Genomic DNA, 14,791 nt, shown 5'->3' with positions numbered 1-14,791 from the left:
TCTACTTTTTTCCGCCAAAAAAAGACACATTATTTTTTTAGGTTCTCTACCAGTCTGGTTTACACACATGCACTGTCAAATGTCGATCTTTCAAGAATGACGTCTTGCCCGATACACACTATACTTTACAAACAGAGTGCGTTCCGAATTGAGGTTAATTATTATTGTAAGTGCGCGACAACTAAGATATGTACTAATGTACAATTTTCTGTACAACTATGCTCATGTTTATAAAGAGTTTCAGTGACAACGTTGCAAATACTGTTAATTTAAGTCAAAATATTAGGACAATAACGCAAGAACTCTTTTGCAACCGAATTGCAGAAGATCAAATGGGACGTTGTAGGACTCGGCGAGGTCAGAAGGAGGGGCGAAGGTTTGGTCACACTGAAATCGGGTCACTCCTTTTACTACGCCGGGGAAGAAGACAAATCGGAAGGCGGAGTCGGCTTCATAATTAATAAGCGACTCAAAAATCAGATCCTAACTGTTAAAAAGATCTCCACCAGAGTAGTCTATCTAGTCCTGAAACTAAACGAAAAATACAACATCAAAGTCATACAAGTCTACGCACCGACGTCCTCCCATCCCGACGAAGAAGTAGACATCTTTTACGAAGAAATAACTTCAGCCCTAAACGAAACATCTACGCATTTCACCATAATATGCGGGGATTTCAACGCTAAAATCGGCACGAAATTAGACACATCTGAGTCATCACTCGGGAACTTTGGATCCGAAGGAAGAAACGCTCGTGGGGAAACCCTACTGGGCTTCCTACTTCAACATAACCTGTACCAAATGAACAGCTTCTTCAAAAAAAAGGCCCATAGAAGATGGACATGGGAGAGCCCAGACGGCAGGACTAAAAACGAGATAGACTTCATAATCACAGACAAACGGCAGATTGTAAAAGATGTAACAGTATTAAACACCTGCAGAACTGGCAGCGACCACAGAATGGTGCGCTGCAAGGTCTAAATGGAACTTGAAGGTACGCGTCCACTAATCGGTATCGGCACGGACGGTACGCATCGCACGAATCGCATTTCCAATCAACTACATAGAATCAAATACGACTGCGTTCACCTATCGTCATCGGACCCACCGCACTTCGGCATTTCTGATCGGGATTCCAAAGATGAAATCAAAATCCGTCCGTACCGATACTGCCGATGCTGATTATTGCTGATAGTGCGAATACCGACAAGTAGACGCATGCAAACTGTACTTTCTTTTAAGATTTTTATAGAAGGTAACAATATTATTGCAAATTGTTAGTTTTTTAACGTTTGCCTTTATGGATGTTGTAAAGAAGAAACTTACGATCTCTATGGATGTATGAAAGCTTATCATTATTGTTCAGAAATATGAAGAACTGTATAATATTGGGCATTCAGAATATTCCAATATTCTTCGCAGGGATAATATTTAGGATGAAATTGGAATGAAAATGAATCAATCTTTATTCAGGGACGACATCGCTTGTGTTCAACACCACCAAGTAAAAATGGCAGATAGAAAATGCTGATGCGAATTACCGATTCCGATAATCCGTGGTAGTGAACGCAGTACACCAAAAAATCCGATGCCTACGATGCGTACCGTCCGTACCGATACCGATTAGTGGACGCGTACCTTGACAGAGAACGATATAAACTGATAAGGAAAAAGTCTAAACAAACATGGATAACACCGAGCGACACCCAAGGATTCGAAACCCAGATCACGAATATACTACAAACAAGCGCCAACTCATACACAAACATCAATAGCTTAAACGGCGCTATAACCAACGCGCTAAAAGAAAGCCAGGCGGCATCCTACTCGAAAGGCGGAAGAGAAGACAAAATAAGCCAAAACACGAAAAACTTATTTGCCCAGCGCGACCAAATGAGAAGAAATGGGAGCAACAACATTGCTGAGCTTAAGAAGATAAATAAGGAAATATCAAAGGCAACCAGACGCGACTTCAGAAACTACCGCAGTAGGAAGACTCAAGAGACAATAGAACAGAACAAAAGCATGAAAGTACTGAGAAGGCATCTAACCGAAGGCAAAAAAGACATAGTAAAACTAAAGAACAAACAAGGAAATGTCACTTCAAACCGAGAGGAAATCCTGAGCATTGCGGAGGAATTCTATTATGATCTATACAAAAGCCGCCACAAAGAACAGCTGAACCCAGACATAACATCACGTATACAGGGAGTTATAAACCAAGGATCCGAAGAGATGGCCGATATCACCATCGAAGAAATCAGAGGAGCACTAACAAAGATGAAAAACAAAAAATCTCCAGGTGAAGACGAAGTGATGACAGAAGCGATTAAGATGGGAGGCCCTCTTTTACTGCAGAAACTACAGAAACTCTTCAACATGTGCTTACAGGAAAGTGATATTCCTGACAAGTGGTACGAAGCAACCACCATACTGCTCCACAAAAAAGGAGACATAACGGACCTGGAAAATTACCGCCCAATAACCCTTCTTAGTCATCTGTATAAGCTCTTTACTAGAATCATAACGTCAAGATTAGAAAATAAACTTGAACTCTACCAACCCAAGGAGCAAGCGGGATTCCGATCTGGGTTCGGAACAAACGACCACTTGCAAAGCATCAAAACCCTCATAGAAAAAACAGTGGTATACAACAGACCACTAATCCTCCTGTTTATAGACTTCCATAAAGCTTTTGACACCATTGAACTGAAAGCTATAATGGACGCCCTAACAAGTTGTCGTATAGACTATAGATACGCAACACTTATTCACAATATATACAAAAATGCTACCATGACTATTAAACTACACGAAGCCACCAACCGCATAAAAATCGGCAGAGGGGTGAGACAGGGGGATACCATGTCTCCTAAACTATTCATAACTGTCTTAGAACATGCTTTTAAAAAACTTAACTGGGATAATAAAGGAATAAACATCGATGGTGAAAAACTTAACCATCTCCGCTTTGCAGATGACATAGTCCTAACAACAGACTGTCTAAGAGAGGCGAAACAGATGCTAAGAGAGTTAGAGGAAGCATGTTCTGAAGTTGGTCTAAAAATGAACTTCACTAAGACCAAGATCATGACAAACCTTGTCATGAGCGAGACAATAAACATCGGAAATAATGAAATCGAGCAAGTTGACAAATACATATATTTAGGCCACGAAATCCGAATATCAAGGGACAACCAGACATGTGAACTGCATGGATTGGCCTTGGATGGGCGGCCTATGGGAGGCTGAAAGATATCCTTACGGGTGACATTCCTACTTGCCAGAAAAGAAAAGTATTCGACCAGTGTGTTCTGCCGGTGCTCACTTATGGCGCAGAGACCCTGACTTTAACAACAGTATCGGCGAGGAAACTCAGAGTCACACAACGCAAAATGGAAAGAGCAATGCTTGGGCTGAGCCTGAAGGACCATATCACAAACCAAGAACTGCGCAGAAGATCCGGAGTGTCGGACATTATTCAGCGTATAACCTCACTGAAGTGGAGCTAGGCTGGACACGTGGGTAGACAGGGAAATGACAGATGGACAAAAAGGTTGCTAGAATGGAGACCACGTACCGATAAGCGCAACAGAGGAAGACCGCCTACACGTTGGACCGACGACCTAAAGAGAATGGCAAACAACTGGATCCAAGCGAGCCAGGACAGACAGGGGTGGAGAGCCATGAGGGAGGCCTATGTTCAGCAGTGGACGTCGAGGGCTGATTGATTGATTAGGACAATAAACAAAATACATGCCAGTACCCCATTGTCTCACTATCTCTTCCTCTTTCCCCGTTTTCTTCAAACTGCCACTTTTCTTCTGTTGTTTTGAAAATGACAGGTGTCTTTATTTGACACATGCTAACTTGGTTACTATGACAGCTGGAAATTTCGTACAAACGTCAAAACATAAAACGCAGTTTCAACTTTTTTTTCTTCAATACAATTTTCTTTAAACAATTACAAATAAACGAGATATTTGACATGAAATACAACACCGTAACTGTACTAGAAATATTGAAGGTGTCACAAATTGACAGCTCCTTACTTGGTTCCTGTGAAAGTTAGGAGGTTGGTTTCATACAAAATTACAGATTAGATGTAATTTAACTGTACTCAGTGTTGGGTAAGGGTGATGATAATGTTTTTTTTTTAAATTAAGCTCGTTGATTTTCTAATGCAATCTAGTAAATGTCAACTGTCAAAGTTCGCTCCATGAAGCTATAAAACTCTCTATGACACTATTAACGTAAACGGCATCACCAAAAATAGAGAAGCCTGTTGGCAAAATTCAATCAATGCTACGTATAAAGATTCAGTTGTGTATGTGTGGTTGCATAAGTAATGTAAATAAAATATTGTTCAAAGTCTGTTTACGATCATTTTGCATCTACTATATCATGGAATTGTGACATTTCTTCCATTCCTTACATATTTTCGACAATGATTGATATAGGGTTATATGACAAGTTTTTATGTCATGTTATCATCAACTAATAACAAAAATTGAATACTCTAAAGATGAATTAAATATGATAAACTCTATACTTTCTTCTTGCAAAATTATAAAGTAATAACAATGCAGTAAAAACTTTCTCGAAAGAATTTAAAATTTTGTTTCAAATTCAAATGTCAAGTTATGGAGCTTTTTTCTGTTCTATATTTTTTTACTGACAGTAGTGACGGACATTTACAAAATTTACAATGTTGCCGAGTCTTTCTTAAGATCAATTAATGTTGCTCACTAAACAAAATTTTTTTTCAAATTTAAAGCACATTTTATAGGCTTATTGCAAATGTTTTTTGTGTCCAAAAAGTAGTCCATCTCAAAAAGAGTGGTAAGTCAAAATAAAGCTCAAAAATTGGTTTTTTTCCGTGTGACTAGTTTCGTTTGTTATTAGGCATCTTCAAACACTAAAAGAAAAAGTACCAAAAAACATACAAACTTATAAAAGCGGACAGTACAGTATAGGACATATTTAAAAACGATAAGTAACATAGCCTACAAACCGGATATTATTGTTCAGACTATCTATTCTATCAATGAATCTTTTTGATCATAAACAATGCTTTTGTAGTTTTTTACGATAAGCATATAACATAACTATTCAGTTTTAAGGTTGTTTTAAAGATTCCGGTACTGTTCAATTCATCAAACGCACTTATCAATCGCCATTCAACACCGTAACCACAACAAGCTCTGGCAGACTTCCAAATTTTTAATGGAATCTTACGTCGTCTGCCCGATAACCGACAACACATCATTGTTGTAGTAGTAAAATTTACACTCGTCAATTGAATTTATTTTTCTTACTTTTCAGGTTTTCGCTACAACGTACCCGACTAGAAAAAAGGCTCGTCCAGATGTTCCAGACCGGCAGTTCGAGTCTAGATCGCCGCCGAAGAGCATCGCCTCCATAAAGTGCCCTCCGGATTATGTGATTGTGATGAAGCGATCAATAATAATGCTCACTTTACTGTTTAACTATTCGCTGGTACTGTTCGGCCTGTTCAGCACGGTGCCGGCATTTCCGACGGCACCATTGAACGAGCGGAACAAAGAAGTGTCTTGGGAAGCATGGTTGCTGGTGGACGACCAGAACCAAAATCGACCCGTGGAATTGGAAACTCCCCGAAGGAGAATCGTTCCAAAGAGTATTTTCTTCACGCAGACTTTCTCTCCGGAAAATCTACCTCCGTGCGAGGAAGGTCACAGTCGCGATGAAAGAGGCATGTGCGTGAAGCTGATTAAGTTGGATGAGGACAAGCATTTGGACTTTTTGGTTAGTAAACTCAATGCACAGTTTGGTGGCTTGGATTACGACACTGAATTTGACCCTAACTCGGAACCGACCAGAGTGGACATACCATTAGGTGGTGATTATGACGTGGACTATGCCAATTTGGAAGCGGAGTTGGACATGGCTATTATTGTAACTCCAACCACTAGAGAAGTTGAACCAAGTGGTGATGACAGTAAGGTGGGTAAACGAGATGACGCTTATGAAGAGCAGCTTAAAATGCTCAAAGGTAGTACTACTGAAAGTTCAGAACTAACCACAACCGAAGCAGTGGAAACCACTACTAAATTAGTAGAAAATAATGAGGAGGTGGAGACAAGCACTTTTCCTACCACAACAACTCAAGATGAAACCACCGAACAGACAACAATGGTTAGTAACAGTGACATTACATCAACAGAAACAATCACCACATCAACTGTCACAGAACAACCAGAAACCACTACATTTATAACCACCACAACCCCTAAAATCACCACATACCATCCAGTGGCCACAACCTATCACCCCTACATTGGACTAGACTGGATGCCCAACCAAAAAACCAAAAACCTCATATCATTTCCTGTGGAAGACGTTCCCATGCCACGCAGTCACCCAAGTCGTCATTTAGTCCGATTCCCCGACGTGGACGACAAAGTCCAGCAAGAAGGTCAAGGACACCACACCAGAGACGTCAACGATCAAACCGGCAACTTCTTCAACGAGATTGTGACCCCACAACCCTCCGAAAGAGTGCAAAATGTCGTGTTACCCCCCCGGGGTCACGTGGCGGGATTCTACGACAACCATAAACAACCCAAGTCTGCGACGACAGAGAAACACTCGATGAAAAAAGCGAGACCATCTCTGTTTGTGCTGCCCCCCGATTGGTCGCCCCAGGACCCCAAGCCGATCGTTTTAAGGTTTTCTAGAAAGCACCTCCATTTCATCTCCAATAAATTTAAAAATGGCGAATTTTACAGGTCTTTGCCGGTTGAGGACCTTACGTATTTGTTCGGCTATAAAAATGGACAAAGCAGGCAGCATAGGTAATATTTTTGTGATTTACTTTTCGTAGGTACCCCACTTTTTCTGTAGATTTGTGTATATAACTAGTAGATTATTTATTGGAAAGTAGCTTTGTCCTGTGTACATTTATTTTTTTGTTTTGGAATGCTTTCGGCACGCATATAAATTTCACAACAACGCACGTTTCCACACCATCATTATGAAAAGGGTGCCCATAAAAGTGTTAGTTTTTTTTTTGTAGTGACCAGACCGGATTTTCTTTACAGAATGGATCGGTAAGGAAAAAAGTACAAAAAAGAAAATTCTGAAAAGTTAACCTGAAAACTCCATAGGATTTTTCTAACTGACCTAACCTAATCTGTATAACCCTGTATATTAGGCAGTTTAAGGCCCATTTGTGCAATAGTGGTTTAATCTTTGCACCGGGTTCAAGTCAGGAACGGCACTTTGACAGCAATGCAATTCATATGATAAAGTTCAACTACCAGTCGCAGTTCAACTAAACCTGTCTTTGAACTGTGATTGTACAACTGGGCCTAAGAGAACCGTTATTTTTAAATTTTACCACTTCTTAGCTCTAGCGGCTAAACGGTTTACCAAATAATCCAATGTTGCCATATCTTCTTTGAAAATCCTATTATTTTACTGGCTATTTACTGGCGTAATTAATACAGAGTGATGCAAATAAACGAGTTATTTAAGATTGAATGAACTAGTATAGTAAAAATTTTCAAAATTGTTTAGATTAATTTGACACCCTCTAGCGGTTAAATAGTTTATCAATCATATCATCCAAAGTTGCCATATCTTTGAAAAGCCCATTTCACTAGCTGTCCACTGACGTAACTATACATATACAGAGTGTTCCAAATAAGCGAGTATTTTCAAAATTTCTTAGGTTCAATTTATTGCCTTCCAGTGGATAAACGGTCTAGTGCAATGTTGTCATAGACCACATTTCACTGGCTATCCAATGACGTAGCTTGAATTTGGTGGATATAGCTTTCTCAGAACTAACTTACAATACTTAAAGTTATTTTGCGCTACAAGTTGTCCTTTTTTATTTATTTTCCAAAGATGGCCAGTTTTACTGTTGCCAAATTTTAGAGACGTTTTACGACCAAAACTACAGTATTGCCAACAAATACAGGTTTTATTGTAATTTTACAACCGAAGAAGAGCTTTAGAATCTTCTTTGAAAACGTTTTTTCTTGGATAGTCTCTGTAACCTAACCTAACCTATTTCAGACCAATAAATAATGCTAATTCTCCATGTTTAGTATTTGGAAAAATCACAAAATTCCCACTCTGCTGAGATTTAAAACCAACTGCTGCCAACTGAATGCGTGATAACGACAGGTTGTCCTATGTAAACATCAAATCAACGAGTTTTCTTAAAATCCCTAATATTTGATACATTTTTTTGTAGACTCTATTTAAACAGTATGTGTGCTGCTTTTTCACATGAAACATCCCCATTTTTTATAATCTCGTTGGTAAGGCCAAATAGTTTGTATAAACTTTTTTTATAAATCATGACAAATTGTTATGCTAATTTTTTTTTAACACACCCTGTATGCTTATTTACCAAAGTTTGTCCACATACTTTTTAAATAGACTGTACTAAATATACCAACAATGCAACAACCAAGTAACAAAATTAAAATTGGACATCAAATATCTCAGAAACGGTTAAAGTTAGAGTGTGTTTTTAATCTTAAAATTAGTACTTTTTTCACAATTGATCCTGTAAATTTGCTACTTTTGTAACTTTATTGTTATTAACCTTAATTAGTCGGGTTTAGTCGCTACAATTTAGTTAGAGAAAGAGGTGTTTATAAAAACATGTACATAAGTAGATTTATACTGCATGACTCGAATATTTTTGTGGCCATCCTGTATACTTTTTAGTCGATGTGTAAATAATAAATGTAGTGAATATTTACGAACTGATTGTGTATTATGTCCCTAGTAATAATTATTAATGTAGATGAATAACCCAGAACAATATAACCAACAAAGTACAAGTCATAATAATAATAATACATTTAGCATAGCAAAATAATATTAAATTTTTGTACTTTTTACGTCTTTTTTCTTACCTAATAATTAATAAAACACGATGTTTAGTACTTAGCTGCCGGAGTCGTTCGGGCTTTAATGTTTTTCGTTCTAGAAAAATATTTTTAAGCTACGCTCTCATTTATTTTTCTTCCTTTTTATTATTTAAATTATCAGAGCATGTTTTTTTTCGAATAGTAAGTAGAGCTTTATTATACACAGACACTTACGTAAAAACTAATTATACATTTTGATTTTGCTCGTGTATTGAAAGTACTATTTAACCAAATCTCTTTCGCAACATCTAATTTACTTATATAAAGATAACAGTACATCACCACCTTTTAACGTAGTATTACCATTAGTTATTTATTTATTATTTATTTGCAAGAACGAGTAAAGGTAAAAGGCAGTTACGCACGATTTTCCCAGTAGGATGTTGTAACATTATTATTTTCTATTTATGGAAAGATGTGTATTATATTGTTTTTCTGTTTAGAAATTTAAAAGTATTATAAAGTAGTTTCGTCACGAACGCATTTTGATTGTTATTCCCAGCAATCCTTGATCTTTACCTCCCCGCTGTTCGTGAGGCTTTTTGTTTAGAATCCATTGCAATTTGTGTATACAGAGTGTCAGGAATTTAGGCCTAACTGTGTCAAACCCCTTTTAAAATTCCTGAAGATGATATTTGTGAATTATTAGTCATAAATTTATAGTGTTCTTTCAGAACTTTCTTTCCTTATATTTCGGTTATAAAAATTAATGTTAGGTTTTATAAAAATACTACTAAAAACAAAATACTGTCTTGTCCTCTACCAACCCTATTCCACAATTTCTACAATAAATGTTTATACTCGTTTTCCGTCATTTTTCACTGTCAAATTTGAAACTCTTGATACGACTTTTGGTTTTTATGGCAAAACCCACTACGATAGTGTGTTATTTCAAGCAAATTTGAATCAAAATGACACTTGATACTGTACATTAATGTGTATCAATATGAAAAATAAAGTATTTAATCCTGATGACGATAGTTTAAACTGGTAGATTGAAATTGACCAGAAAAACGTCAGAATCTTCCGAAAAACTGCTAAAAAAACTTATTTCTGAAATCTAGTGTATTGAAATAATTGATGTCTTTGCGGTCAATATCTATCTAATTGCAATTATTTACAGTTTTTGGAGCAAATTTAACCCAAATGACATTTGTAAATTAATACAATTACTAGATCAAAATTGGCACAATTTTGCAATATTACAACCCTGGTTCTGAAAAAATCTTACAAAATGCAATATTTTATTTATTAAAAATACAATTTTTTTCTCATGCTACTCATCCAGGACGATGCCAATTGAAAAGGGTAACAATAGACCATATGTAGTACTTTTAGGAGGAAAGTAAGTTGATAAACAATATCATAATCTTAATGTAATCAAACCAGTAAATTTCCGTTAGTTAATGTTGTATGTAATACTATGATAAACCGCTTATGTAAACCATTTTTTGATACGCACTGATTTTTGTATAATGTAAAATTGTAATTAAACGATGATGTTTCAAATATGCCAATTGTTATTCAATTCTGAACTTGTTGAGCGATAAAACCTCGACCGATTTTCTTCCATTACCACGTTACTTTGCGGATCTGCCAAGACAAACACAATTGTGATTTCTTCAGCAAATAACCCATATTTCAGCCTTGGACGATATGTAACACCGATCCCAGACTGATATACCATCGAATGCCGAAGATGGGCGGGTACCAGATAATACACAATACAAGTTTTTATGGTTGTGATTCAAAAGGATATACAGGTAAGTGATAAACCATATTACTGGAAATACAAGAGTCAGTGACATGTTAAATGTAAGTTTATTGGGTTAAGGTTAAGCTAGAGTAGTAAACAAAAGGAAACTGCTCGGTACCGCCTTTCAAGTGAAGGGCTGAATACGTTTTTTTCTTATTTGGAAAGGTCAAATTAGATGATACTAAATCAGATTATGAGTGACTGGTGTGTGGTGACTAAAATGGTTTTATAGTTTTGTCCAAATGTCCAAGACAGTAACGACTGTAGGACAATGTTAAAAACGCATTGTTGTAAAAGTATCCATTTTCTTTTTTGGAAAAAGGACAGGTTTGACAATAAATTCGAAATATTATACCATTTAACCGACCTTGTATCTTTAAAGAAAAACAGAATTGATGCATTAGCAACACCAGTTTTGTTTTGGTTCACTCTGTAGAGCAGGACTAATGGCAACAGTGCAAATTTGTTGAATGCATTTCTCGTTTAACCGAATGCTGATATATTTTCAAAAATGGCTCATTCTAAAGAAAAATTCAACATGACGTTGCAGTTTTCTAACTTTGACAGTTTGCCACCCTTTAAAAGAATACCTCTACAATTCATTTTATACCTCCATCAGTGCATTTTTGGCAGTTATAACATTTGGTTGTGTGTTTCCGACTTAATTTGAATCTATTTTGAAATATAACAACCCCCAAAATTCCTTCCATAAAGCTGTAACACCACAAAACACTCTTAAAATCCAGTAAAATCAGTACAAGCAGTACGAAAAGTATTTTTATAGCTTTATGAATGGAATTTTCAGTCAGCTACGCCAGTTACAGCATTGTCTTGTCAATGAATAATTAGAGATATTATGAGGCACTTTGCCAGTATTACCAGCATTTTGAGGTATTACAAGGTATTATAAGGCATTTTTAGTTATTTTTAAGGTTTTATAAGGCATTTCATAGAATTTTGAGGCATTGAGTGTATTGATTTTATTGACTACTTTGATTATTTATTATTGACTGTAAAAAGCTAGTAGACGAAGCAGAGTAGACAATATAGTGTATCAATATGACAAAATTGACCGCACATGTGATTGTTATGGAAAAATCTTTGTTACATGATATTAAGTTGAAACAATATTCATTACAAATTATTATAATAATTTACCAATTTTTCAACATTTAAACCACATTTTTAAGGTCACGTGACTGTTCTTGACAGGTGTCAAATGGACTTTACAGTGTTGCAAGCTCTAAATATGCATAATCAAAGTCACGTGATGTGTCTCTTACAATTTCAGCTTTTACAACTGTCTAAAATAGTTTAAATTTAACTTACCAAGTTTTTAAAGTTTAAACCACATTTTAACGGTCACGTGATTAATTTTGACAGATATCAACTGGCCTTTACAGTGGTGCAAGCTCAGAATTGCATTATCAACGTCACGTGACGTGTACTTTGCAATTTAAGTTTGTACAACTGTCTAAATTTTATTTATCAATTTGCCAAAGTTTAAACTGCGTTTTGGAGGTCACGTGACTGTCTTTGACAATGTCCACTGGTCTTTACAGTGTTGCAAGCTCAAAAATTGAATTATCAAAGTCACGTGAGTAGTTCTTATATACAATTTTACCACTGTCTAAATTTAAAATACTATACAGTGAGGACGCGCAGGTTGGAACTAATTCATTTAAAGTTAAGGGTTTGGTTTTTTGGAAATACGCTCTTACACGTCGATATTTATTTTTGTCTGCGATTTTTTTTATGATAAATGCATGTATACAGGTCGGCCCAAAAATAAGTTACTACCATCAACTTCATTTTTTCAAATGGAATTACATATTTTTAATTTTATTTTTGAATTGTGCATCAAATTCTAAGTAGGAAAAAAATTAAATGAAAAAAATTATTGAATTTTTTTTAAGGGACAAGAGTCAAAATGTCATATACAAATTGTAAAAGCAGACATGCTACTTAATTAATGACCTAAAAACTGCCACGTGACCAAAAAAAAAATTAAGGGTGTATTTCATCATACCAGGGGCCTTATAAATAAATTTAAAAATGCCACAAATGTGTAGGTAAACATTTGAAGGCATTCTGAGGCAGTTTAAATAATTTAAAGACATTTCGAGGTATTTCAAGGTAATATGAGGCACTTTGAGCAGTAATAAAGAATTGTGAGGTATTTTAAAGGCATTTCAAGGTATTTTGTATGCAAAAAGGCATTTTGGTGTACCAAAAATTATCGGCGGTCTACCCCTCGGTCCTCAACTGTCAAATTCGATCCCATGAAGGTACAAAACAACGAAACATATTTGAAAATTAACAAAATCAGTGTGACTCAATTTACAGTGTCACGTTGACAGCAGATGTTAAATTTGTGTGAGGGCGCCACGTGTTATTTTCTTTCGTTTTGAATACTTACCATGATCATAGAAAAAGTATAATATTATACCCCCATGTAATAGCTATTACTCACACGATAATTTACGCCAACTTTAGCTTCGTGAGTAATGGCAATGATTACATTTCATCATCAACTCATTGAATAATATACTATTTTAGAAACTTTTATATTATACTATATTTAATAACGTCATATTATTATAAATATTATAAAAATAATTATTCTAAAAATTTCGCTTTGCTAACTTTTAATTTTTTAATTTAAAAAAACTCTTTAAAATCTCTTAATAATGATAGGGTGTAGCTAAGTAACACACAATCTTCTCCACAAAAAATGTTTATTCAATGGTCTTTAAACCTTCAAATAACGCCCAACATGTTTCGAGTGCAGTCTAATCATCAGGGGCTAACCAAACAGCTGGCTGTCATTCTAAACAAGGGGACAGCAAACCTGGGGTAGTATTGTGAAAAAATATGGTATATAGTGTTTTTTAGAATAAAACATTTTAAAAAACCATTTAAATTTTTAATAATAGTTTTTCAGGATAAAACATTTCAAAAAACCCAAGTTTGGTAAGTTTAAAGAGAGAACAATCTTACTGTGGAGAAATCACCATCCTTCCATATACGTTATCAAAATGAAAAACTTAAAGCTAACATATCAAAAAATGATCAAACTTATGAGAACCGGTACTGCAATCTAGTTATTACAGCATCTACCCTTCGCAAAGGGGAAAATACCAACTTTAGTTGGCATCCTGCGGAAGTTCGGTGAACGGTTTTTGGAAATGTTTTATCCTGAAAAACTACAATTAAAAATTTGAATGTTTTTTTGAAATGTTTTATCTTAAAAAACTCTATATATATTTTTTCACAAGTGCCCAGGTTTGCTGTCCCCATGTTTAAAATGACAGCCAGCTGTTAGGCTGTTTGGTTAGCCCCTGATGATGAGTAGCTACTGCACTCGAAACATGTTGTGCGTTATTTGAAGGTTTAAAGACCATTGAATAAAAAAATTTTGTGGAGAAGATTGTGTGTTACTCAGCTACCCCCTATCTACTACAGTGACTATGGACTACTACTTCACTCTTTTTAATAATGATTTGTTGCAGTGAAGGGTTTTGAAAATTAGCTCCATTTTTTAAGAAGAGATTGTAAAAGTTAACATTACGTTAAATTAAAATTATTACTAAGCGGAAATTAACTCAATGTAGCAATTTTGTGGTTAGTAGGTATTATTGTAATCTGAAATAGCAAGGTATTTTCCCATATGGAAATCTCCATAATAATTAAGAAAAATAAAGCTCGATACAACATCATGTAAGCAAAAGCTTTGACCTTTTAATACTCAATAAGTAACTATTACGAGAACGTGGCATCATCAATTGTATGGCAATGATATAATAATTACACTAGAGGTACTGGGGGGAAAAACATTTATAGATCTTTTTACAGTCAAAACCTGTTGCAATTTATTTCGAAGAAGCGGACAGAAATAGACCAGACCGGTGGAAAGAGAGGCTACTTTCATTTTTTTCTTAATCTTATTGCAAGTGCTCATTTCCTGGCGCCAATCAACTTTTACACATACATCGAATGCACTTTTTGCAGGAACGCGTTTTAATTTAACTGCGATAACCACACATTTCTTCTATGATTAGAACTATAAATAGTTCAGTAAACTGTCAGTATTCTACAGAGT

At 35.7% G+C, this 14,791-nt stretch overlaps 1 protein-coding gene across 3 annotated transcripts in view; it reads left to right on the top strand.

Moving 5' to 3' along the window:
- The window catches only part of LOC145728226 (uncharacterized), a 71,594-nt gene extending 61,150 nt beyond the window's left edge, over positions 1-10,444 (top strand). For 2 of the 3 annotated variants that reach the window (XM_081978317.1, XM_081978299.1), the window contains 2 exons: positions 5,326-6,836; positions 10,222-10,444. In XM_081978317.1, coding sequence (XP_081834443.1) covers positions 5,452-6,836; positions 10,222-10,282 — 1,446 coding nt within the window. In that variant the 5' untranslated portion in view covers positions 5,326-5,451 and the 3' untranslated portion in view covers positions 10,283-10,444. The remainder of the gene's footprint in view (positions 1-5,325; positions 6,837-10,221) is intronic. The other variant, XM_081978307.1, reaches the window with a different exon arrangement.
- The last annotated feature ends 4,347 nt before the right edge of the window (positions 10,445-14,791 follow it).

The sequence above is a fragment of the Ips typographus genome, linkage group LG1, assembly GCF_016097725.1.
Source record: "Ips typographus isolate SLU linkage group LG1, UJ_Ityp_2.0, whole genome shotgun sequence".
In the NCBI taxonomy this organism is placed as follows: Eukaryota; Metazoa; Arthropoda; class Insecta; order Coleoptera; family Curculionidae; genus Ips; species Ips typographus.
Note: the sequence above shows the minus strand (reverse complement) of the source record. Positions and strands in the feature narration are given on the sequence as shown.